We start from the raw sequence: 25903 nt of genomic DNA on the forward strand, positions 1-25903 counted from the left end.
AGAGGATGAAGGTAAATTTGGATACTTTTCAAAGGGAAAGCTAATCTGCTAAAATACTTACTGATCTCTCTGGCAGCCAAAGATAGATTATATGAATTGAATTCAAGGGCCAGTAAGGAAAGTTTTGTGGTAATTGAAAGCAAACCAAGAGAATAAATCCTACCAAGAAAGAAATGTTGGTGACAATTTCATTATTTATTTTGCAAGACAGAGAAAGACTGGGACTGACAGACAGGGAGAGAGATGAGAAGCATCAATTCTTTGTTGCAGCATCTTAGTTGTTCATTGATTGCTTTCTCATATGTGCCTTGATGGGGGGGAGGGCAACAGCAGAACCAGTGACCCCTTGCTTAAGCCAGCGAACTGAGGCTTCAAGCTAGCAACCTTTGGGCTCAGGCCAGCAACCATGGGGTCATATCTATGATCGCATGCTCCCGCCTAGACCTTGGGATTTTGAACCTGCGTCCTCAGCATTCCAGATTGATGCTGTATCCACTGCACCACCATCTGGTAAAGTGACAATTTCAATTCTTAATTCTTTTTTTTTTTTAATTTGACACAGGTAACCTATGAAGCTCCAGTTCCAACAGGGGAAGTGTATTTTGCTGATTCCTTTGACAGAGGAACTCTGTCAGGGTAAGTTTTTCTTAGGGAAAAAAATCTTAGAGTTAAATATATAAATAGGAGTTTATATCTCTAGTTCACGCCGATTTAGGAAAAGGTCTTTTAGAGCAGTGATTTTCAACCCCCCGTTTGCGGATGGGTGTCAGTCTGCCAGAAATTGCATACCAGTCTGCAAGAATTGACCACCCTAATGTTTTCTTTTTGTTTTTGTTTGTTTTTCTTTACAGAGACAGAGAGTCAGAGAGCGGGACAGAGCGGGACAGATAGGGACAGACAGACAGGAACAGAGAGAGATGAGAGCATCAATCCTCAGTTTTTCGTTGCAACACCTTAGTTCATTGATTTGCTTTCTCATATGTGCCTTAACCCTGGGCCTCAGCAGACTGAGTAACCCCTTGCTCAAGCCAGCGACCTTGGGTCCAAGCTGGTGAGCTTTGCTCAAACCAGATGAGACTGTGCTCAAGCTGGCGACCTTGGGGTCTTAAACCTGGGTCCTCCACATCCCAGTCCGACGCTCTATCCACTGCACCACCCTCTGGTCAGGCCACCCTCATGTTGTATAAAGTTTATAGATTGTGTGTCTCTGTGGTTCTCACTTACATTTCTCTCTCCCGTCCTATATTTTGTTCTTTAAGAGGAATTTTTACTCGCAAGTCTAAAAAAAATGTGGAATTATTTTATGGATTTGGTACTTTTTCTTACATATTTGTGAATTGAGTACAATATGTTATCACTACTTATGTGACAGTAGAATGGTTAAGTAGGCTAAGAAGAGTTGGACATTTCCTACTTTTATTAGTATTTACATTATTTCCTTTCACAGGTCAACTATCATTTGGCCCTTAATTTAGGGATTTGTCTTCATTACAGGTGGATTTTATCCAAAGCCAAGAAAGATGACACTGATGATGAAATTGCCAAATATGATGGTGAGAGTTCATTTGATTTAAATATATATAATAGACTGAGGTTTGAAGTGTTATTTCCATGATATTTCTTAAAATTAGTTTAAAAGGAATATGTATATGCATTTAAAATTTGTTTTCCGTAGTTTTGCTATCTTCATGTGTTCCATTTTATTTTATAGGGTTAGACCTGTTTGTTTTATACCATAAAATGGAAACATAATTCATCATCTATGTTGTTGTGTGTTGGAAATGGAAGGTCTTTTTTTAAGCATTGGTAAAATTAATGTTACAAGTTTTTTTAAAAATTATATCCTAATATTCATCAAATGTATGTGCGTATAATATTAATTGACCAGCTTTCATAGGTAAATGAACTATGTTAAAATATGTCGGTATTAATAGACTTGCACAATTTAGACTTTGTTTGCTAATTTTTAAAGGACCTTCAAAGATATATGTTAAAGAATGGAACTTTTTTGTGTATCTCATAGGAAAATGGGAGGTTGATGAAATGAAGGAAACAAAGCTTCCAGGTGACAAAGGACTTGTATTGATGTCTCGGGCCAAGCATCATGCCATCTCTGCTAAATTGAACAAGCCCTTCCTATTTGATACCAAGCCTCTCATTGTTCAGTAAGTGAAACAGTTCTTTCATAGATGCTTTCTAGGAAAAGTGATCTGAGAAGACACTGTAAAACTATTACTCTACATAAAAAAATTATGAGAATTACTGTTACAGTAGGGATTTTTGAACGTATTGAAGCATCCTGTAATCAAATATTATTTTCCTGCCCAATAAAATTTATTTATTTATTTATTGTTTTGTGCGCTGACTGGGGATTGAGCCTACAACCCTGGCTTATAGGGATGATACTCCAGCCAGCTGAGCCACCCAGTCAGGGCCTCCAATAAGTTATTTTATTTATTTAATATATTTTTATACACACACACACATTTTAAATTTTATTGATATTAGAGAGAGAGAGTGAGACAGAAATATCTATTCTTGTACGTACCCTGACTTGGGGATCTAATCTGCAACCTTTATGTATTGGAGCAATGCTCTAACCAGCCAAGCTATCTGGCCAGGGTTAACCAATAAATTACTTTAAAAGAAAATAGCTATTCTTTCTCTTGATAATAAATGAACTTCTAGCTTTTTCAAAGAGTATTTACTAGGAATCACTAAACTTATTCTTTTTACTTATTTTTTGGGTGGAGATTGGGAAGCCATTCAGAAGCAGTAAAAGCTGGAATTCTTCCTAAGGATAAATGTACAACCTAAGATAAAATGTGAGACCAAGATGGAGAAAAGGGTAGTAATAAATGAGAAATTTGATTTTTCAAAATGCCATATGGTGGTTTTCTGCTTTTCTCTCTGAAATTAGGTATGAGGTTAATTTCCAAAATGGAATAGAATGTGGTGGTGCCTATGTGAAACTGCTTTCCAAAAGCCCAGAACTCAACCTGGTAGGTGTTTTCTATTTATGTGGCTACCGATAATTAGCTTTCAAGTACCTTAGAGAAAAGGAAAGAAAATTTTATAAGATCTGTAAAAATAAAGGCCTCACCTACTGTTGCAATATTTTGGAAGGTTGGGAATATTAATAACATTTCTGTGCTTTTTATTTGAAATGTGAATATTAAAACTTCTGTCTTATACCTGTTCTGTTCTGCGTAACTTTTAGTTGTAGTAAACTTATTTAATGAAAGTAGCCACTATCCTAGATAGTGTACATGCATTTTTTTTTTCATTGAGTCTGTTTTTTAAAGCACTTCCATAATGTCCTCATGTCGTTTCCTGATAATTTCTTTAATCCTTTTCATTGGTATCTATACAAACCTCATAAACTAATTAGCTCATCTTTTCTTCTTCAATTACAGTTGACATTCAGTATTATTTTACTAGTTTTCAGGTGTGTAGTATAGTGATTAGCTGTTTATATAATTTACAAAGTGAATCCCCCAATAAGTATAGTATCCACCTGATGCCATTTATAGTTATTGAAATGTTATCAACTCTACTCCCTATGCTGTTTTGCATCCCCATGACTATTTTGTAACTACCCCTTTGTACCTCTTAATCCCTTCACCTTTTTCACCTATCTCCCCACTCCCCCTTCCCCTCTGATAACCATCAGTCTGTTCTTTGTATCCATGAGTCTGTTTTTTTTTCTTTTTTGTTTTTTAGAAGTTACATGTGAGTGAAATCATATACATCTTTCTCTGTCTGGCTTAATTTCAGTTATCAAAGTACCCTCTAGGTCAGCGGTTCTCAACCTGTGGGTCGCGACCCTGGCGGGGGTCGAACGACCAAAACACAGGGGTCGCCTAAAGCCATCGATGGTTGAGAACCGCTGCTCTAGGTGCAGCCAGTCTGTCACAGAATCAGCTTTTTTTTTTTTTAATGTGACACTCGTTTGGGATTTTATAAGAGGAAATATCACACTTTTGAAAGTTGCTTTGGACACTTTGATTTACTTGAAATAATACATTTCTGTTTCTGAAGGACCAGTTCCATGACAAGACCCCTTATACAATCATGTTTGGTCCAGATAAATGTGGAGAGGACTATAAATTGCACTTCATCTTCCGCCACAAAAACCCCAAAACTGGCATATATGAAGAAAAGCACGCTAAGAGGCCAGATGCAGATCTGAAGACCTATTTTACTGATAAGAAAACACATCTTTATACATTAAGTAAGAAAAACTATTAATTTGGGGGGTTTATAGCACTATAGATTTATCATTTATTTAATATAAAGATTGTATGCCTAGAGAAGACCTAAGCCAGCAAATAAGAGTTTCTATTGATTTAATATATTAGTGGTGAAATGAAATTTATGTCTTAGCATAAAATGGATGTTTCTCTTCTGTAGTTTGATTTGAGAATTGAGGTTTGAGGCAATTTTGAGAATAATCTTTAATGACCATGAAGAGCTTCTTTGCTGAAGCTCTTCATTTCCACCCAACGGTGGAAATTTTAGTTTCTTGTTGATAAAATGTTAACTTTAAGCCCTGACCAGATAGCTCAATTGGTTGGAGCATTGTCCCAAAGCACAGAGGTTGCCAGTTCAATCCCCAGTCAGGCCACATATAGAAACAGCTCGATGTTCCTGTGTCTCTCTGCCTCTCTTCCTCTAAAAGAAAGAAAAAGAAAGTTAAGTAATAGAACATATTATGTGTTTTCAAATTATCTTTTAGTTGAAGCTTGTTTGGATGCTCCAATACCTGGACAATTGAGTTTATATATATATATATTTTTTTTTTTTTGTATTTTTCTGAAGCTGGAAACAGGGAGAGACAGTCAGACAGACTCCCACATGCGCCGACCAGGATCCACCCGGCACGCCCACCAGGGGCGACGCTCTGCCCACTAGGGGGCGATGCTCTGCCCCTCCGGGGCGTCGCTCTGTTGCGACCAGAGCCATTCCAGCGCCTGAGGCAGAGGCCAAGGAGCCATCCCCAGCACCCGGGTCATCTTTGCTCCAATGGAGCCTCGGCTGCAGGAGGGGAAGAGAGAGACAGAGAGGAAGGAGTGGGGGAGGGGTGGAGAAGCAAATGGGCGCTTCTCCTGTGTGCCCTGGCCGGGAATCGAACCCGGGACTTCTGCACGCCAGGCCGATGCTCTACTGCTGAGCCAGCCGGCCAGGGCGACAATTGAGTTTAATCATTTGAACATTAGAATGGAATTTTTATTTTAATAAAGCTTTTCCTGCTGGCTTGAGATTGCATGTATACATACCTTATTTCTTTTATTTATTTATTTATTTATTTACTTACTTACTTACTTTCCATTTTTCCGAAGCTGGAAACGGGGAGGCAGTCAGACAGACTCCCGCATGCGCCCCACCGGGATCCACCCGGCATGCCCACCAGGGAGCGATGTTCTGCCCCTCTGGGGCTTCGCTCTGCTACATCCAGAGCCATTCTAGCATCTGAGGTAGAGGCCACAGAGCCATCCCCAGCACCCGGGCCATCCCTGCTCCAATGGAGCCTCAGCTGCAGGAGGGAGAGAGAGAGACAGAGAGGAAGGAGGGGGGAGGGGTGGAGAAGGCGCTTCTCCTGTGTGCCCTGGCCGGGAATTGAACCCGGGACTTCCGCACGCTAGGGCGATGCTCTACCGCTGAGCCAACCGGCCAGGGCCTACATACCTTATTTCTTAATCCAATAACTTTTTTTCTTGCCTGACCAGGCAGTGGCGCAGTGTATAGAGCGTAGGACTGGGATATGGAGGACCCAGGTTCAAGACCCTGAGGTCTCCAGCTTGAGTGCGGGCTCATCTGGCTTGAGCAAAAAGTTCACCAGCTTGGGCCCAAGGTCACTGGCTCGAGCAAGGGGTTACTTGGTCTGCTGAAGGCCCGCGGTCAAGGCACATATGAGAAAGCAATCAATGAACAACTAGGGTGTCACAGTGAAAAACTAATGATTGATGCTTCTCATCTCTCTCTGTTTCTATCTATTCCTCTCTCTGACTCTCTCTCTCTGTCCCTTTTAAAAATAAATAACTTTTTTCTTTATAGCAAAAGTAATATATATTCAGTATAGAAAAATTAGAACATAGAAACAAATGTAAAGAAGACATTCAGAATTATCTGAAATTATAACATTGTGATGTGTGTTTGATCATTTGTGAGTAAACACATGTATAAGCACAGATAGTTGTAAATTTTTTTTTTTTTTTTTTTTTGCCGAGGTACAGAGAGAGAGAAATAGGAACAGACAGGATGAGAGAGAGATGAGAAGCAGGAACTCGTTGTTGCAGCACTTTAGTTGTTCGTTGATTGGTTTCTCACATGTGCCTTGACCAGGGGGCTACAGCTGAGCCAGTGATCCCTTGCTTGATCAAACCTGTCCTCAGCATCCCAGGTTAATGCTCTGTTCAATGTGCCAGGCGACAGACTCTATATCCACTACGATTGGTCAACCCAGATGTCATTTTTTATTGAAAGTTAAATATCCTGTTCCTGGCCAGTTGGCACAGCGGTAGAACGTTAGCCCAGTGTGTGAATGTCCTGGTTTTGATTCCTGGTCAGGGCACACAGGAGAAGTGACCATCTTCTTCTCTACCCCCCACCCCCTTTCTCTCTCTCTCTCTTTCTCTTTAATTAATTATTTTTTTTTTATTTATTTATTTTTTTTTACAGAGACAGAATCAGAGTGAGAGATAGACAGGGAGACAGACAGGAACGGAGAGATGAGAAGCATCAATCATTAGTTTTTTCGTTGCGCATTGCGACACCTTAGTTGTTCATTGATTGCTTTCTCATATGTGCCTTGACCGTGGGCCTTCAGCAGACCGAGTAACCCCTTGCTGGAGCCAGCGACCTTGGGTCCAAGCTGGTGAATTTTTGCTCAAACCAGATGAGCCCACGCTCAAGCTGGCGACCTCGGGGTCTCGAATCTGGGTCTTCCGCATCCCAGTCTGACGCTCTATCCACTGCGCCACCACCTGGTCAGGCTCTCTCTCTCTTTCTCTATCTCTCTCTCTCTCTTCCTCTCCTGCAGCCATAGCTCAATTGACTTGAGCACGTCAGCCCAGGCCTGAGGATGGCTCCATGGAGCCTCCACCTCAGGTGCTAAAAATAGCTCAGTTGCAAGCATGGTCTCAGATGGGCAGAGCATGGGCCCCAGACAGGGGTTGCCTGGTGGATCCTAGTTGGGGCACATGTGGGAGTCTATCTCCCCTCCTCTCACTTGGAAATGAAGAAGAAAGATAAATAAATAAATAAATAAATAAGTAAATAGAGAGAGGGAGGGAGTTAACTATTATATATTGATTGCACTTGCTCTCTTCACAAAAGTGCAGGAATCTTTCCAAGAGAATACATACTGTTGATGACATTGCTAACTTAATTACCATTGAGTATGGTGACATAGTACTGTACTTCATTGTCTTCCATAGTATTCTGGATGTGCTGTCACTGAGTCAGTTGCCAATTAGATATATAGGTGTAGAATCCAGACTTTTGCATAATCACACTGACTTACGGATTTAATTTTTTTTTTTTATTCTCCATTAAACTCCAAAAGTACAACCATGAGTAGACATACGGTTAAATAAATAAAAGATTTGTGTAAATTATAATTTTGGTAACACAAATGGCAGTAATACCAATGCAAAAAATGAAGTGGCCCTGGCTCAGTGGTGAAATGTCAGCCCAGCATGTTAATGTCCTGGTTTTGATTCCCAGTCAGGGCACACAGGAGAAGCAACCATCTGCTTCTCCACCCCTCTCCCTCCTCTTCCTCTCTCTTTCTCTTTCTCTCTTGTCCCCTCTCTCTCTTCCCTTCTCCCGTAGCCGTGGCTTCATTGGTTCAAGTGCATTGATCCCAAGTGCTGAGGATAGCTCTGTGGAGCCTCTGCCTCAGGCACTATAAATAGCTCAGTTGCAAGCATGGCCCCAAATGGGCAGAGCATCGGCCCTGGATGGGGTTACCGGGTGGATGCTAGTCAGGGCACATGCGGGAGTCAGTCTATTTATCTCTCCTCCTCTTGCTTTAAAAAAAAAAAGAGAGGAAATGGATCTTTACTAGAGTTAGGGGTATTTATAAGAAATTAAATTATTTGCCTGTTGACTACTGTATAACCATTTGTGTCAGACCAATATTGCATTAGTTTACCTTTGGTTTTTGTTTTTGGTTTTGTTTTTGTTTTGTTTTTAATGTCCATAAATGAAATCTCTTGGTATTTTAAATTTATCTGTTTTAATTCCTAAAAGTCTGAAGAACTAGTTTTTATGATTTACAGATAAGGAAAAAAGAATTAACTTGTCCAGGGTTCCAAGACCATGTTCTGACTTTGTTGCCTGGGGTCTTCATGCTTCTGCTTACTATTAGAAATACAATCCTTTGTATGTGGTAAAGAGAGCTTGAGAATGAGTGGTTAATTAACTTTTTTAAATTGCATTTAATTTTTTTTTAGTCTTGAATCCAGATAACAGTTTTGAAATATTGGTGGACCAATCTCTTGTGAACAGTGGAAATCTGCTGAATGACATGACTCCTCCTATAAATCCTTCACGTGAAATTGAGGACCCAGAAGACCGGAAACCTGAGGATTGGGATGAAAGACCAAAAATACCAGATCCTGATGCTGTCAAACCGGATGACTGGTGAGTTTTTTAGTGTGGTGGAATATATTATATGTTCTACATGGCTTGAACAAATGAATGTTTGTTTAGTTCTGATAATTTTAATAATCTATGCTGCAGTTCAAATGGTAGGAAAAACATAGAGTTCTCTAGCTGAAAGGAGGCCATACAGATCATTTGGATTCCCCCACACTATTTTACAAAACTACAGAATGCTGAAATCGTTGAATTTGCCTGTGCTGCATGGTTGGTTTTTGGCAGAACCTCAGGTCTCTTAGCCTAGCCTTACAAATACTTCTGTGAATTCACATTGAAAGCTTAAGTCATAAGATTTTAAAATTTAATTTAAAAAATAATCTTTTTCCTGTTTCAATAAAACTCAAAAGAGATCTCTGCTCTGTGTTGAGCAGTAGAATACAAAGCCACAAGGGCATAAGCTACCCTCATAGCAGGTAAGTTCAGCAGGTAAATGAGGTTGGCATGCGTATGGTGAGTGGTCTAATAGTAGGTGTTACTTGGTGACCAGAGCACCAGGTATACCTAATCCAGGGATGGTTTCTTGGGAGCAGTGCCAATCAAATTGAGACTTGAAAGTAAGATGAGAGTTAGAACTAAGTGGTGAAGATGACAAATGGTATTTCTGGCCAAAAAAGCACGTCAGATGTAGAGATAGAGGAGCAGGAGTGAACTCAATATGTCAGAAGGAAGTTGAGTATATATGGCCTTTTATGTAGGATACAAACTTGAGAGTGATGAATAAATGAAAACTGGCTTTTGAAAATGAAAGTGAACAAAAAGAATAATAAAACTAATCCTCCATTTGTAAAAGTATCCCCTTAAGCTTAGCAGTGAAATTGTTGTGGTGTTTTTCCTCCCTTAAATTAAGGTATAGGCTCCTGGACTTTTGTGCCATGCTGGTATAAATGCCAAATTTATTTGTGCATGTGATGAACATTAGATATGGACTCTGCCTTCTTGTTTAGTATTGTATTCCTTAACTCTTTGTTTTATTTTGGGGATGGGGTATAAATGTTCTGCTTAAAAGGGTCAGCTGAATGTTACACAAATTCCAAGTTCTCACACAATTCGTTTAAAACCAATTTAGTTCAAAAATAAGTATATGACCAGGGATAGATGTCTTTGCTTACCAGCAAAAGTGGCATCATTCAGCAACTGCATGATACTTGAGAAAATTGGTACCTTTTTTTTAAAATTGATGAGATAGAGGAAGAGAGGGTAAGGGGAGAATGATAAGAAGCATCAACTCATAGTTGTGTCACTTCAGTTGTTAATTGATTGCTTCTCATACGTGCCTTGCTGGGGTGAGGGGTGTTGGGAGCCAAGCCGAGCCAGTGACCTGTTGCTAAAGCCAGCAACCCTGGGATCATGTCAGTGATTCCCCACTTAAACTGGTGAGCCCGCGCTCAAACTGGTGACCTTGAGGTTTCAAACCTGAGACCTCAGCATCCCAGGTCGATGCTCTATCTACTGCGCCAGCACTGGTCAGGCAAAAAGTAGGTACTTCTTGAACTTTTATTTTAGAAGTAACTGAGTTGTAATTAACATACTAAAATCTATCCTTTTAAGTTGTACAGTTTAGTGGTTTAGTATACCTAAAGTGTTGTGCGGCCATCACCACCGTCCAATTCCAGATTTTTATCACCTCATGAAACCCATCCCCATTAAGCAGTTACTCCCTAGTTCTATATTCCTTACTTTCTGTCTCTCTGCTTTGCTCATTCTGGACATAGAATAATAAAATAATGTGATCTTTTGTGTCTATCATCAAGGTTCATCCATGTTGAAGAATGTATCAGTGCTGCATTTCTTTCTATGACCAAATAATGTTCCATCATGAGGATTATACCAATTTTATTTATTTACCCCTTAGTTGGTTGACATTTAGGTTTCCTGTCTTTTGCTATGATTATGATTAATGTTTCTATGAACATTTTTTTTTTAATGTTCATTGATTTTAGAGGGAGAGACAGACATCAGTCTGTTCTTTTTTTTTTTTTTTTTTTTAATTTTTTTTTTTGCATTTTTCTGTCAGTCTGTTCTTATATGCACCCTGACTAGGGATGGAACGCGTAACTTTTGTGCTTCGGGACAATGCTCTGAACCAACCAAGCTATCCAACCAGGGTTCTATGAACATTCCTAGTATAGGCTTTTGGGTGGATATACATTTTCATTTCTTTTGGATATGTACTTAGGAGTGGAATTGCTGGGTCATATGGTAACTCTATGTTTCACTTTTTGAGGAATTGCCAAACTGTTTTCCAAAGTGCTGCACCATTTTGCTTTCCCCCTAGCAGTGTATGAGAGTTTCATTTTCTCCACATTCTTGCCAACATCTGTTTTTCAGTCTTTTTTCTTATAGCCATCCTAGTGGCTGTGAAGTACTATCTTATTGTGGTTTCTGTTTGTTTTGCATTCCCCTGATGACTAATGATGTTGAACATCTTTTTATGTGTTTATTGGCCATTCATATATCTGTTTAAATTCTTTGCTGGCTTTTAATTGGATTGTATTTTTATTGTTGAGTTGTAAGAGTTTTTTAATATATTGGCCCTTATCAGATATATGACTTCAAATAATTTTTAGGAAGAATTTTAAGTTTTGAGATTGAGACCTAATGTTTCAGATTCATAAAGTGGGGACTACATTGTGAATCTCTGGCCATTGTTGTCATGACTGCTTTTCCTTATGTGTGTAAGGGATGAAGATGCCCCTGCTAAGATTCCCGATGAGGAAGCCACAAAACCTGAAGGCTGGTTAGATGATGAGCCTGAATATGTAGCTGATCCAGATGCAGAAAAGCCAGAGGATTGGTAAGAGCTTTAGTTTAACTTTTTTGTTTTCATTTTTATTTATGGTTTAGTTTACTTTTTTAAGATTTTATTTATTGATTTATTAGCGAGAGGGGGGAGAGAAGGGGAAGGGGTGGGGAAAGAGCAAGAAGCATCTACTCACAGTAGTTGCTTCTCTTAATGTGCTGTGACTGGGGGGCTCAAGACAAGCCCTTTTCTCAAGCTGGCGACCCTGAACTCAGGCTGTCAAGCCCACGTTCAAGCAGACAAGCCCCCACGCTATTTGGCAACCTTAGGGTCTCTAGCTAGCGTCCCAGGTTGGTGTTCTACCCACTGTGCCACCTCTGGTCAGGCATTTTTTAATATATGTGCTGCCAAAGCAAGCATAATTACCTGCTATTTTTTTTTTTTAATTTTTTTACAGAGACAGAGGGTCAGAGTGAGGGATAGACAGGGACAGACAGACAGGAATGGAGAAATGAGAAGCATCAATCACTAGTTCTTTGTTGCGCATTGCAACACCTTAGTTGTTCATTGATTGCTTTCTCATATGTGCCTTGACCATGGGCCTTCAGCAGACCAAGTAACCCCTTGCTTGAGCCAGCGACCTTGGGTCCAAGCTGGTGAATTTTTTTTTTTTTTGCTCAAACCAGATGAGCCTGCGCTCGAGCTGGCGACCTCGGGGTCTCGAACCTGGGTCTTCCGCATCCCGGTCTGACGCTCTATCCACTGCGCCACCGCCTGGTCAGGCTACCTGCTTTTTTATTGAAGTAAAATTTATACTTAAACACAGCAGAGTGCCTAGATTTAATTATTTTGTTTCTATCTTTACCATGAGAAACCATGGTTATTAAAAATGCAGAAACCACAAGGTGCACTAGACTTGACACTGTGAAAGCATTCTTGCAGGCTTTCAGGGGAGCCCTGGGATGTCAGTTTGTAGTCCTGTATCTCATAGAACCCATTTGTAATTTGTTTATTTCTCCACAGGGATGAAGACATGGATGGAGAATGGGAGGCTCCTCAGATTGCCAACCCTAAGTGTGAGTCAGCCCCGGGTTGTGGTGTCTGGCAGCGACCTATGATTGACAACCCTAATTATAAGGGCAAATGGAAGCCCCCCATGATTGACAATCCTAACTACCAGGTGTGTGCCTCCTGATACTTTTCTGGTTATGTTCAGATAGATGTTTTGTCTCTAGTGAGGTGGTCAGGTTAATCACTATTTTCAAACTATTGAATTACAAAGTAAACTATAAATTGAGAGCTTAATGTGTCCAGTGTTGAAAAGATAAGCCTAGAAATGAGAAGAGTTTTCATAATTGCTTTATAACTTATGTTTAAAAATAAAGGCAAATGGGAAACTTGAAATTTGGACATCCTGCTATCATGTGGCAGGGGTGCTGCAGCCACAGGATACGGATTGGCAATCTCAGGTGGGGTGGAAAGAGGGACTGTGATGGGAGTTGTCTACCTTCCCACAAGTCAGCTTGTTTGACCCTCGGTATCTTCGACTTGGAAAAGACTGTGAGGTTCAAATGAGATGATAAGAGTACAGGTAGTGATGTTAAATCTTCATATTTACTATGGTCATGTAATCACTCAGACCCTAGTCTCGCTTCTCTTTCTGTCCTAGTTATTTAAATTTATTCATTTCTACTTAGTCACGCTTTAAAATGTAAGATGTAGGAATGTGTCTGCATATATTGTGGCTATGTGTATATTTTTGTTTTCAAATGTATTTTTAATTATGTAGTCAAGCAATAAGATTAGTTTTAAAATTGCCCTTCAAAAAACTGCACTTTGGCTGTTCTGTTGATGGTTATTTAGGTGGATTGCCATTTTGGGGGTTTTTTTTGAATCCTTGATGCAGTAATCATCCTTGTGCATATCTGCATGTATTTAGTAACTATTTCTCTAGGTAGTTACTTGGAAGTGAAATTGGTGCTTGAAGATGGTTTACATTTTAAATTACCACTAAAGTCTGTACCAACATAGGCTCTACTCCTGCTAGCAGACTAGGTGGTAAGATTGGAGGCTTTTGGAATGTGCCAGGCACAACGAGGTATTGGTTTGGATCAAGATCATGAATATTAGAAATTAAAAGTAGTTGGGGTTCAGACATCGTAGAGGCAGAGTGTAAAACATCAATAGCATTTATTGTTAAGTTTTACAAAATCAGCATTTATCTTCATTTATCATACAGAATTCATCTTCTTATTTAGGTTCACCATAAATTTGTATTGATCGTTATGTGAAGTGATTTTTTAAAATATTTTTCTCTAGGGAATCTGGAAACCCCGGAAAATACCAAATCCAGATTTCTTTGAAGATCTGGAACCTTTCAAAATGACTCCTTTTAGTGCTATTGGTTTGGAACTGTGGTCCATGACTTCGGACATCTTTTTTGACAACTTCATCATTTGTGGCGATCGAAGAGTAGCTGATGATTGGGCCAGTGATGGTTGGGGTCTGAAGAAAGCTGCTGATGGGGCTGCCGAGGTTTGTGCTTACTTGTTTCTTGTGCATTTATATCTGTAATTGCAGGTAAATAATTGCTAGTTTTGCAAAAACCTACTGTCTATGGTTTGTCTTTTCCCTTATTTGGGAATATTGGCATAAAAAGTGATCTTATACCTACTAAAGACAAAACTGGTTTTGGGGCATGATTGCATTAGTCTGATGCAATGGCTTTAGAATCTATTTGTGTTATGTGTAGGGTTTTTTAAATTATTATTGTGTTAAAATATAACAAAATTTACCATTCAGGGTATTTTTTAGTGAGAGAGAGACAGGCAAGAAGGGAGAGAAATAAGAAGCATCAACTTGTAGTTGTAGCACTTTATTTGTTGTTCCTTGATTGTTTCTCATATGTGCCTTGACAAGGGGCTCCAGCCAAGCCAGTGACCCCTTGTTCAAGCCAGTGACCTTGGGCTCAAGCCAGAAACTGTGGAATCATGTTGATGATCCCAGGCTCAAGCTGGTGACCTCAGGGTTTCAAACTTGGGACTTCAGCGTTCCAGGTTGAAGCTCTATCCACTGTGCCACCATTGGTCAGGCTATTCAGGGTGTATTTTAATGCCTTCTTAAATGTTGAATCTTGGTTTACCCAATATATGGAATTTTCAAACAATTGGTCATATGGCTGAGCTGTAAATTAAGAGAGCCAGAGATATTAAGGTCAAGAAATTCTTTATTCACTGATCCCTGAAATGAGGTCCTCTGCTGATGATTTAAGAAGCCAGCTTTCACACCTGTGAAAGGGAAATCACCTTGATGATTTTGAGAACAGAAAAATTGAGGATTTTTTCCCAGTTCTTTTTTTTTTTTTTTTTTTTTGCAATATGAACACCTTTGGAAAAGGTGGGGCTTGAGTAATGCCATGCAGTCATTGAACAATGCTGCTTACATTTGGTGTCAAAAGCCAGAACTTGAAATCAGTCTTGTCTTGTTTTTCAGCCGGGTGTTGTGGGGCAGATGCTGGAGGCAGCTGAGGAGCGCCCATGGCTCTGGGTGGTCTATGTTTTGACCGTTGCGCTGCCTGTGTTTCTCGTAATCCTCTTCTGCTGTTCTGGAAAGGTATGAGGATTGATTTGGTTTAGAGTCACTTTAAGATCTATTGCCTGAGGTTTTCTTTGTAGCAGCTCAGTAGTGACTGGACCACATTTGGTGTTTACTTCTTAAACCTTACATAATAGTTATTCACCAGTCTCAGTGGCCAGAAGGGAGTAGCATTTGTAGTTGCTTCATTTCTAGTAGAATGTAAGCAACTCTTCTTAATATTTAGCAGCAGCTTTCTGGGGCAGGGAAGGAAACAACAACAAAAAACTTATATATAAATCTGGCCACCTGGGCATAAACTAGCTTTTACTCTTGGCATAGCTGTTTCTAATCATACACTATATATTTCAGTCTTTGATTTCTTGTTGCCAGTTCCTCCCTCAGTATCCCCTACCCCACCACCTCCCAAAAAAATACACATTGGGTAATAGAGCCTTATTTTAGTTTTTCTTGTTTAGCTTTTGTTACGTGTAATCAAAAAAAAAAAAAAAAAAAAACACGAAAAAAACTTTTTTTAATTTATCGACTTTTAGAAGGGGAGAAAGAGGCATAAATTCATTGTTTCACTTATTTATGCACTCATTAGTTGACTCTTATATGTGCCCTGACCAAGATCGAGCCTGAAACCTTGGCATATCAGGACAGTGCTCTAACCAACTGAACAACCTGGCCAGGGCCTAGAAAAGTAAATTTTGTTTAGGCTACTTCTGCTAAATAAGGATTATGCTTCACCTTGTATTCAAGATGTTCTGTAACCTGATCCCCCAAGGTGCCTTTTTAAGCCTTATCTCTATCACTGTTTGTCACCGTGACTGTTTAAACCTGCACAGTTCTGCCTGACTTTTTTGTTCATACTGTTCCTTCTGTCTTGAACCCCACATACTCACCCAAGAGAAGGCTCTCAAGGCAGGAAGTACATCTTACTCATTTCTATAGATCTCTATCCCAGTAGACAGACTGGTGCAGAACTTTACTCATAGATATTTAATAATATATGATACTATACCACATTAAATAAGATGGTTGTGCTTTGGGGGAATATTTCAGAAACAGTCCAGTCCCATGGAGTATAAGAAGACTGATGCTCCTCAGCCAGATGTGAAGGAGGAAGAAGAGAAGGAAGAAGAAAGAGACAAGGGAGATGAGGAGGAGGAAAGTGAAGAGAAACTTGGTAAGAAGTAGATTCCAGAATACCTGCTTTCAGCCAAGGTCCTAAGATGTTCAAAGCCTTATTAAACAAGTTACTGGAAAGATGTATTGTAATGCTTATTATCTAATTACCCCAAACAAGTATAAGGTTTGCTAAGTTGTTTTAATTTGACTTCTGTCTTAGAAGAGAAGCAAAAAAGTGATGCTGAAGAAGATGGTGATACTCTCAGTCAAGAGGACGAAGACAGGAAATCTAAAGCAGAGGTGATGGAAAGGGGGAGTGCATTTTGTATTTTAAGCACTTAAGTTGAAGGTACATTTAATTCGAGGGGATATTTTTGTAGGATAATTTTCAATGGCTATGGCTATAAGAAATACAGGTCAGTATGTAGTAACTTCAAATTATATCTGAATCTCAGAAGTATTTTGCTGTGTTGAAAATGGTTTTGGAATAAGCAGAAGGTTGTAGGAGAAAACTAAGAAAATGCCTTCTAAGATGGCAGCTGTAGGTTATTTTACTGTTCTCTTTATCCACCTCTCCTCACTGTGCATTTAAAAAGTTTCTTCCACAGCCTGACTGGTGGTGGTGGTGCCTTGACCTGGGATGGTGAGGACCCAGATTCAAAACCCCCGAGGTCTCCAGGTTGAGCATGGGATCATAGACATGATCCCCTAGTCACTGGCTCGGCTGGAGCTCTCTGCCCCTCTCCCCCCCCCCCCCCAGCACATATGAGAAACAATCAATGAGCAACTAAAGTGACACAACTATGAGTTGATGCTTCTCATCTCTCTCCCTTCCTGTCTTCCTCCTTGTCTCCTTCTTTCTTTCTCACTTAAAAAAAAATTTCTTGCACAAATCACTGCATTCTAAAGTTTTGTCCCTGTTGCTCATGGATTCATTTATTACTTTAGTGAATATTTGTGGAGTGCCCATTATATGCCAGGCATTGTCAGTGAACAAGACAAAGATAACCTATCTGTCTCTGAGGAGCTTAATTGCTAGTGGGAGGAAATAAAGCAGTAGATGAAGTAAATGAATAAGTGTTAGAAAGTGATAGGCCATGAAAAATAAAAGGCTAAGAAAGGGCATCAGAAGTGCTGCAAGTGGGATGGATTGCAGTGTTAGAGAAGATAGGCTTCATTGGAGAGATGGCATTTGAGCCAAGATTTGAAAGAAATCAAGGACTTTTCCATAGAGATGTCCATGGGAAGAGCATTCTGTCAGAACACCCAGTACAAGGGCCTAAAATGGTAGTCTGGAGGCCAGTATGGTCAGTATGGTGAGCAAGTGGAGAATAGGAGGGTGGGGAAGGCTCCAGATAAGGTGGGGTCTCCTATGCTGTTGTATGGGCTTGGCTTTTCCTCTTATTGAAATGAGCAGCCATTGCAGGCTTTTGGGGCAAGTGACCTGGTCCGATTACTCCAGCTGCGGTGTTTTCTATAGACCAGGGAGATTCAAAAAGACTGGTTAGGAGGCTACTGTAATAATCCAGAAAAGATAAAGGTAGTCCTGAGCAGGGTGATAGGAAAGAAGAGTGTGGCCGTCTGGATCTAGATTTTTTAGTAGATTGGACATGAGGTATGAGGGAAAGAGAATAGCCCACAGCTTCTCTACCAACATCCCTTTGCCAAGCGCTTCTCTATTTCATTCTGTTCCTTTCTGGAAAACTACCCAGTGTCCCATTTCCAGCTCCCACTAGTCTGCCCTCCTTTTGATAAAGGTCATTGCTTTTTATATTTTCAATGGATGTATTCTGCGTCTACTAGAATGTAGAGTTGTTTCAGGTAGGACCAGTCTCACATACTTTTTATATTCCTCAAGCTTTCTCACATAGTAACAAGTCCCTGTGTAGAACAGGAAGAGTAACGGACCATCTTGAGTATCACGGGACTTGACCATGAAATCCAGCTTTCTCAGCCTCAAAGTGGGGCTAATGTAGATCGGCCACAAGCCAGTACATTATTCAGGATTAAACAAGGTGACATGTGAAAGCATGTCCTTTTAATATTTTTTTTTACTTATTGATATATATGTATATACTATATATTTTTTAGAGTGATAGCAAGAAACATTGATTTGTTCCACTTATTTATGTATTCATTGGCTGATTCTTGTATGTGCTTCGGGATCAAACCCAGACATTTAGTATATTGGGACAATGCTCTCTAACCAACCAAGCTACAACCCAGGGCCCTGAATCTGGTCCTCCTATTTTATTTATTTATTTTTTTATTTGTGGCCTGACCTCTGGTGGCACAGTGGATAAAGCATCAACCTGGAATGCTGAGGTCACCGGTTCAGAACCCTGGGCTTGCCTGGTTGAGGCACATATGGGAGTTGATGCTTCCTGCTCCTCCCCCCTTCTCTCTCTCTCTCTCTCTCTCTCTCTCTCTCTCACTAAAATAAATAAATAAAAAAATTTAAAAGTATTTAAGCAAGAGGAGAGGTGATAGACAGATTTCCACATGTGCCCTGGCTGGGATCCACCTGGCAACGCCTGTTTGGGGCCAATGCTCGAATCAATTGAGCTATCCTCAGCATCTTAGGCCGACACTTAGCCCATCTAAGCCAGGGATCTCAAACTCAACTCAGCATGTGGGCCGCAGAGCAAGATCACAGCTATTCGGCGGGCCGCACTAGGTCTACAAAAGGCAACTGTTACGCAACACTTTTCTCACTGCAGTTGAAAACAAAAAAAAAATCAGTACAACAAGCACAATCGTACATGCAGTTTACTCAGTGTCACAAAACAACCAGAAACTGTAGTTCGCATCACAACTGCTGTTAACTAAGCTAATATCTAGCTAGGATGCTAGAGAAATGAAAAATACAAGTAGGCCCCTAGGCTTACTTAATTTTATCCAAAATATTTTGAACTTCGTGGATTAGTCTGCGGGCCGCACAAAATTGTTCGGCGGGCCGTGAGTTTGAGACCCCTGATCTAAGCTATCTTCAGTGCCTGGGCCAATGCTCAAATCATTTGAGCCACTGACTGCTAGAGGGGAAAAGAGAGAGAAAGGGGAGAGGAAGGTGAAGAGAAGCAGATAATTTGCTTCTCATATGTGCCTTCACTGAGGATCAAACCCGGGATGTCTGCATGCCGGGCGGCCGATGCTCTATCACTAAGCAACCAACCATGGCTGTATCTGTTTTTTTTTTTTAAAGAAAATTTACAGAAAGAAAACAAAGACAATATTAAAACACATACAATCGCACCACTTCTAAGGCAGACAGTTTTTGGCCTTTTTTCTTTTTCCTATTTATTTACATTAAGTGAGAGGCAAGGCAAGGACGCAGAGAGACAGACTCCTGCATACACCCCAACTGGGATCTACCCGGCAAGTCCGGTACCAGGCGATGCTCTGCCCATCTAGGGCTGCTGCTCTGTTTCTCAGCAACCAAGCTATTTTATTGTCTGAGACGAAGCCATGGAGCCATCCTCAGCAGCCCAGGCCAACTTACTCGAACAATTCTAGCATGGCTGTGGGAGGTAGAGAGAGAGGGTGAGGTGGGTGGAGAAGCAGATGGTCACTTGCTTCTCCTGTGTGCCCTGACCGGAAATTGAACCCAGGACTACCACACACTGTTAGAGCTGGCCAGTGCTCTACTGCTGATCCAACCATCCAAGGCCTGGCCTATTTTCTTTTTTATTAAGTGAGAGGTGGGGAGGTTGACAGGTTCCTGCATGTGCCCTGATCGGGATCCTCCCAGTAAGCCCCTACAGGGCAGTGCTCTACCCATTTGGGGCTGCTGCTCCATTGCTTGGCAGTTGAGCTATTTTATATTTTAGTGTCTGAGGTGAGGCTGTAGAGCCATCCTCAGCACGTGGGGCCAACTTGCTCAAACCATTGAGCCTTGGCTGCAGGAGTGGGGAAAGAGAGAAAGGGGGGAGAGGTGGAGAAGCAGATGGTCGCTTCTCCTATGTGCCCTGAGCAGTAATCAAACCCAGGACTTCCATATGCCAGGCCAATGCTGTACTCCTGAGCCAGCTGGCCAGGGCCCCCATTTTCTTTTAATCTTTTTTTCTCTTGTTCTCTTAGATGGGTTATTTTCAGCCTGGTAGACCTTGAAAACTTGGTGAACTTTTTACTTTTATTAATGTTAATTATAATAATTTTGTTTTTCAATCAATAGGAGGATGAAATTTTGAACAGATCACCAAGAAACAGAAAGCCACGAAGAGAGTGAAACTATCTTAAGAACTTGATCTGTGATTTCCTCTCCCTTCCTTTCCCCTGCAAGTGTGGTTCTAGGAAGAGGACCTGGCACACTTTAGATTGAAACTGAGAAAACCTCCAGATGTCACCTTCAAGAAGTTTCAGTCGAACACTAGCCCATGTAATTTTAAACATCTAGCAGTAAATAATTGCAGTTGTGACAAAAAGGACCCTGTCTCTATAGAAAGAAAGCATTTAACAATGGTTGTGAGATGTAACATGAAGCAACTAATTTGTATTTTGTTTTGTTTTGTTTCTAAAAATCTTTGTTTTTTAAAATAGAATGGTAGAACTTTGCCAGTCTTTAACAATCTTGGCTTAATTTAATATATTAATGTCCATGCAGAAATAACACCAACTTTTAGAAATGTTAAGGGGATGAACTGCAGTTTTAATAACCAATTGTGTTTAAGTTTGGTATTACAAAACATTCAAGTGTCTCTGTCCCTTAAAATTGATAATCATGTTTAAAGTACAGTTGTTTGTGGTTATAATCTTGTGTTGCTGCTTGCTTCCATTACTTAATTCCTCCTAAGGAAATTTGAGGGATTGGATAGAAGCCCAAATTTATAAAAAGGTTCTGTTTAAATTTTATTAAAAATGGACATATGAAAAGAAAAAACTTTTTACTTGATGTTGGTTAGACCATAAAGTGTATGTGATCTGTTTTCCTTGAAACAACTCAGTTCTCAGACAGCTTTGCAGTTAGTGGAGGAGGTGGCATAGTGTGACATTCAGGTCTTTGTACTGTACACACCAGGAGTATCTGGGCTGCCACTTTTCTTGAGCAGTGGCTTTTGAAGGACCACTACCAGGACATGTGATCTCCAGAGTAGATGCAGGTGTTTTCATCCTATCTTCCACTGTGTTTGACACTGTTTCCCCTCCCTGTTTCAATTTAGGATTCCTACCTTTCCCCTTTGCTATGCATTTTATTCACAGCACAGCTTGCTGTGCCCATTGCTGAAAATTACAAGCTCTGCCTATTGTTAAACTTTTGGATCATGTGTATGTTTCTTCCTTTTTTTTAAGTAGACCACACCTTTCCAGGGTCAAAGTACAGGATAGTGTCATTCAGTTTTTATCCATTTCTTTTACTCTGTGTAAAGGCTTTAGAAATCTAATCCAGAGGCGAGCCAATTCAGAATTTGAACAATTCAGTATTGATGGGAGAAGTGACATAGAGCATGAGTTAACCTGACTTGTAACTGCTAAAACTGTTTTCATTTGCAGTTCATGTAACAGTTGTGTCTTAAATTTACATGATAAAGCAGTCCTGTTAAAAATAATTTTTTTAAGTATGTGGCTTATAGAATTTTTTAAGAAGTAATTTTAGGTGTTTTTTCATATAGAATGCAGATGGGTGCTATCAGAGCCTCTCCCTCATCACAGTGTAATAATATTACACCACATTGAAGTGTATTCAGAATTAGATGTTTTTTTAGCTTTATTCTTCAGAGGTGTTTCAAATGTACCAATGATACTGTTCATTGCACTGAATATATAAACACTCCAGAGTGTTTATATTGGGGAGATATTGGGGAGGAAGTATATTTGTAAAAGATGAAGGTTGTATCTGTTTATTTTGTTTATCGTCAATTTTTTACCAGTTCACTTAAATTCTTATGAGGGTAGGATGCATTTTTCTTGCTATTCAGTGCTTTTATTCTTTTCATCTGTTCTGTGGTCACAGTGACCTTAGCTATGTAGCAGACTTTCCCAAGTGTATTGAGTGCGAATAAACAGTTACTTAGCAAGACCTGAAAATATGTCCGCAGGTTTCTCCTTTGGAGCAAATGTGTGGGGTCATTGTATTTCCAAAAATCATCTTCACTCTCTGTTGATATTTCATGTCTCACAGTTTCTTGTGGCTGAGTCATGGAATAAGTGTTAATCAGTAGAATGTTCATTTGTATTTCCAAGGTCATTTAGCAAAGTTTGTTCAAAACAAAATAATTCTTTTCTTGTCTCTTTTTCACTATTTCTGTTGAAGTTACAACCTCCTGATTAAATATCTGACACATACTGAATGACCAGCTGCATTTTTCAGCTCTTTAAAAGGCACTTGCTGTATGATTTTACATGCTGGTTAACTGTCCCATTGTTGTAAAATGCCCACTCCATTAGATGTGTTCCTTAGTTTCTCTTTTCCACAAAATACTTTCCACTCTTCTCAAATTATCACATTACTAAATGGTATTACATTAAAGCCCTGTGTTAAGTATCTGCCTTTGACTGAACTTCTTCATGGTAACCTTCAATTCGTATGTTTTACTGTTTCAAACTGGGTTAATTTTCCTTTAATTGGCCACTACATGAGAGCTTGCTAATATGTAGAAACAATGGAATAATTATAGTCTCCCTTGGTATCTATGGGGACTTGTTCCAGTACCCCCCCATGGGTACCAAAATCCAAGGATGCTGAAGTCCCTTATATAAAATGGTGCGTAGTATATAGTATTTGCATAGAACCTACACACATCCTCCCATGTATTTTGTCTCTAGATTACTTACACTTATTACAATGTAAATGCTATTTAAAGTTGTCCAACTGTATTGTTCAGGAATTATGACGAAAAAATTTGTACCTGTTAAGTACAGTCACAGCCATCATAGGTAGCTAGCTAGGTAGCACACATCAGCAACAATGAAACTGTTTTCCAGAAATTTTTCATCTTGGTGGTGGGTTAAATTTGAGAATGGGGAACCCTCTGATACTGAAGGCCAGCTGTACTCAGATTTCACCACATGGATTTGACGCAGTTCAGTGGAGGTTTTGCTTCCTTTTCTGCTGGATTAGGGTTCGATAGTTTCAATTGTATCATGGATAACAGCTCAGAAAGGGAGGGGTAATTTATAGATAATACTCAAGATTTATGGGAACCATTGAATTTTTACATTTTTATTAGTTTTTCATAGACTTCATGTTTACATATTCTTATATATTTCAGTGAGGTTTTTGAAAATGGGGTCAAAACTTTTTAATGTACTGTTAGGCTTTTGACTGCTTACTGAAGAGAAATAAAATGTAGTGCATCTATTATTTTTCCTATTAGAAAATAAGTATTTAATTCTGGAACAAAATTGATATTTACAGACTGCTAAAAAGCAGGGCCACATTATGGCATTCCAGAGCACAAAGTACTTGGGCCTTGACAGGCCACTTGTATCTTTTACTGTATTTGTATAAAAACATTGTTTGAATAAGGACTCTTTCTTTATAATAAAACATTTTCGTGAGTCCTGGTACAAAGTTAACTTCTGGCATCTCCTATTTTTTTTTTTTTTTTTAGTTGGAAACGGGGAGGCAGACAGAATCCCGCATGCGCCCGACCCGGGATCCACCCGGCATGCCCACCAGGGGGCGATGCTCTGCCCATCCGGGGCATCGCTCTGTTGCGACCAGAGCCATTCTAGCACCTGAGGCAGAGGCCATGGAGCCATTCTCAGTGCCTGGGCCAACTTTGCTCCAATGGAGCCTTGGCTGCGGAAGGGGAAGAGAGAGACAGAGAAGAAGGAGAGGGGGAGGAGTGGAGAAGCAGATGGGCGCTTCTCCTGTGTGCCCTGGCCGGAATCGAACCTGGGACTCCTGCATGCCAGGCCGACGCTCTACCACTGAGCCTACCGGCCAGGGCCTATTTAACTTTTAACAATTAAGGTAGGGACCTAGGAAGTATCTCTTGCTAACTCATTGCTCCCGTATTTTTTCTTAGTCTCCATTCCCCTTTGCTTGTTTATAGTACTAGAGCATAATTGCCTTTGCTTGGATATTGAGTGACTAGATTTTACTTAACAGACCATCTTTTAAATGTAAGGCTTGCAAGCCAAGCTCCCTGGCTTAACTGAAGCCTCGACCTTTGCGGTTCTAGTCCCCACTAATGGAGCTCGACTCTCTCTATATACCCGCTTCTCGTGCGCTAGGGCTTTGGGGGCGGGGGGTAAGTAGTAACCGAACTTTTGAAACTTGTTCAGATTTTTATATAAAAGTGAAATTGACAGTCCTAATGATTCGGAATGTTGAGAGGCAACCTTTTCCAGCTTACTCGTGAAATTCGATAGTTAAGAAGCTGGGTGAAAGGAATGAGGTCGAAGAAAAACAGTTGACATTAAAAACCGTGGCTTCTTGGAAGTTGATCTGAGCCAATTTCATAAAAACTGATGAAGAAAATGGTGAAACGCACTGGTGCCGGGCGGCGTTTGGGTCTGGCCAGCCGCACCGCGCCTACTGCTGTGCTCTCCACCGCGGACCCGGAAGGGCCTGCCCCCGGGGGACGGCGTCCAGTGTAGGTTCCTGTCCATTACATTCGGCTGGGCGCCCAAGACTGAGGCCCACCCCTTGAAAATCCCTTTTAAACTCCAAACGGGAGCCCGTGTGCGTCTCCGACGTGCTTATCCCCGCCCCTCGGGCGGCCCGCTCTCCCTATTCTGATTGGTGGCATTCCCTGCTTATCAGTCGTGACGCCAGGTTTGCCTGCCGGGGTCCCGCCCTCTTCCAAGAGCCCTGAAAACAATTTTAAGATGGCGGCGACGGCGGCGCGGAAAACAATGGGCCCGGGGCGGTTGGGCCAGGCTGAGGCCTGAGGTGGGCGGCGAACGCCGACCAGGGTCGGACGGAGCGAGGCCGCAGGAAGACCCGCCGCCACGCACAAGCCCACCCTGCAACTCGCGGGGCCATGGCGCGGCCCTGAGGTGGCCGGCTGCCGGCGGGGAGCGGAGCCCGCAGTTCCAGCGCGCCCGAGAGGCCCGCCCCGGGCCCGGCCCGTGCCACCCGCGGTCCATGGTGCTGCCCACCTGTCCCATGGCGGAGTTCGCGCTGCCGCGGCACAGTGCGGTCATGGAGCGCCTCCGCCGGCGCATCGAGCTGTGCCGGCGCCACCACAGCACCTGCGAGGCCCGCTATGAGGCCGTGTCGCCCGAGCGCCTGGAGCTCGAGCGCCAGCACACCTTCGCCCTGCACCAGCGCTGCATCCAAGCCAAGGCCAAGCGCGCCGGCAAACACCGGCAGCCGGCCGCGGCCCCGCCGCCCGCGCCAGCCCCGCGCCTCGACGCCGCTGACGGCCCCGAGCACGGCCGCCCCGTCGCGGTGAGTAGGGCGCGGGGACGCTGCCCCGGCCGTTGCCTGCGCTGCGCTCAGATGGCCCGGTGACCGCAGAACCTCGTCCTCGCTCCGGGCAGGCGAACCTGGCAGGGGCTGTTTGTCACCTGCGGCAAACAGCACAGTGGCATTAGTTTGGGAAAACATGACCGTAAAACCTTTACGACATAAAGTTTACGTTGAGGCTCCGGCTGGGAAGGCTGGAGGACGGCAGCTGAAACGTTTTCCTCCCAGACTTGATTCCGAAATTTTGAGAACTTTCTTTTAAACATCCTAGCCTTAGTCTGGCCCATGATGGTGGCCTCATTTATTCCGCAAATGTTTATTGGGTCCTTGCTATTTGCTGGTTCACGGCTTACATATGGAAATCAGTCAGCCTTCAGTAGATGAAATCAAACTTCCGAATGGAAACATTCAAAAGTCTTTGGAAACCTTAGTAA

General features: G+C 41.4%; 2 protein-coding genes across 8 annotated transcripts in view; both read left to right on the top strand.

Moving 5' to 3' along the window:
* CANX (calnexin) overlaps window positions 1–22594 on the top strand; it is a 46645-nt gene extending 24051 nt beyond the window's left edge. For 6 of the 7 annotated variants that reach the window (XM_066344409.1, XM_066344404.1, XM_066344407.1 and 3 more), the window contains 13 exons: window positions 563–636; window positions 1495–1553; window positions 2024–2165; window positions 2921–3002; window positions 4042–4234; window positions 8460–8649; window positions 11348–11461; window positions 12431–12587; window positions 13727–13942; window positions 14900–15019; window positions 16049–16172; window positions 16335–16414; window positions 20286–22594. In XM_066344409.1, coding sequence (XP_066200506.1) covers window positions 563–636; window positions 1495–1553; window positions 2024–2165; window positions 2921–3002; window positions 4042–4234; window positions 8460–8649; window positions 11348–11461; window positions 12431–12587; window positions 13727–13942; window positions 14900–15019; window positions 16049–16172; window positions 16335–16414; window positions 20286–20339 — 1605 coding nt within the window. In that variant the 3' untranslated portion in view covers window positions 20340–22594. The remainder of the gene's footprint in view (window positions 1–562; window positions 637–1494; window positions 1554–2023; window positions 2166–2920; window positions 3003–4041; window positions 4235–8459; window positions 8650–11347; window positions 11462–12430; window positions 12588–13726; window positions 13943–14899; window positions 15020–16048; window positions 16173–16334; window positions 16415–20285) is intronic. The other variant, XM_066344410.1, reaches the window with a different exon arrangement.
* Window positions 22595–24870: 2276 nt separating this feature from the next.
* MAML1 (mastermind like transcriptional coactivator 1) overlaps window positions 24871–25903 on the top strand; it is a 54192-nt gene continuing 53159 nt past the window's right edge. The window contains exon 1 of the mRNA XM_066388589.1: window positions 24871–25451. Coding sequence (XP_066244686.1) covers window positions 25146–25451 — 306 coding nt within the window. The 5' untranslated portion in view covers window positions 24871–25145. The remainder of the gene's footprint in view (window positions 25452–25903) is intronic.

Source organism: Saccopteryx leptura, chromosome 6, assembly GCF_036850995.1.
Source record: "Saccopteryx leptura isolate mSacLep1 chromosome 6, mSacLep1_pri_phased_curated, whole genome shotgun sequence".
NCBI classification, from domain to species: Eukaryota; Metazoa; Chordata; class Mammalia; order Chiroptera; family Emballonuridae; genus Saccopteryx; species Saccopteryx leptura.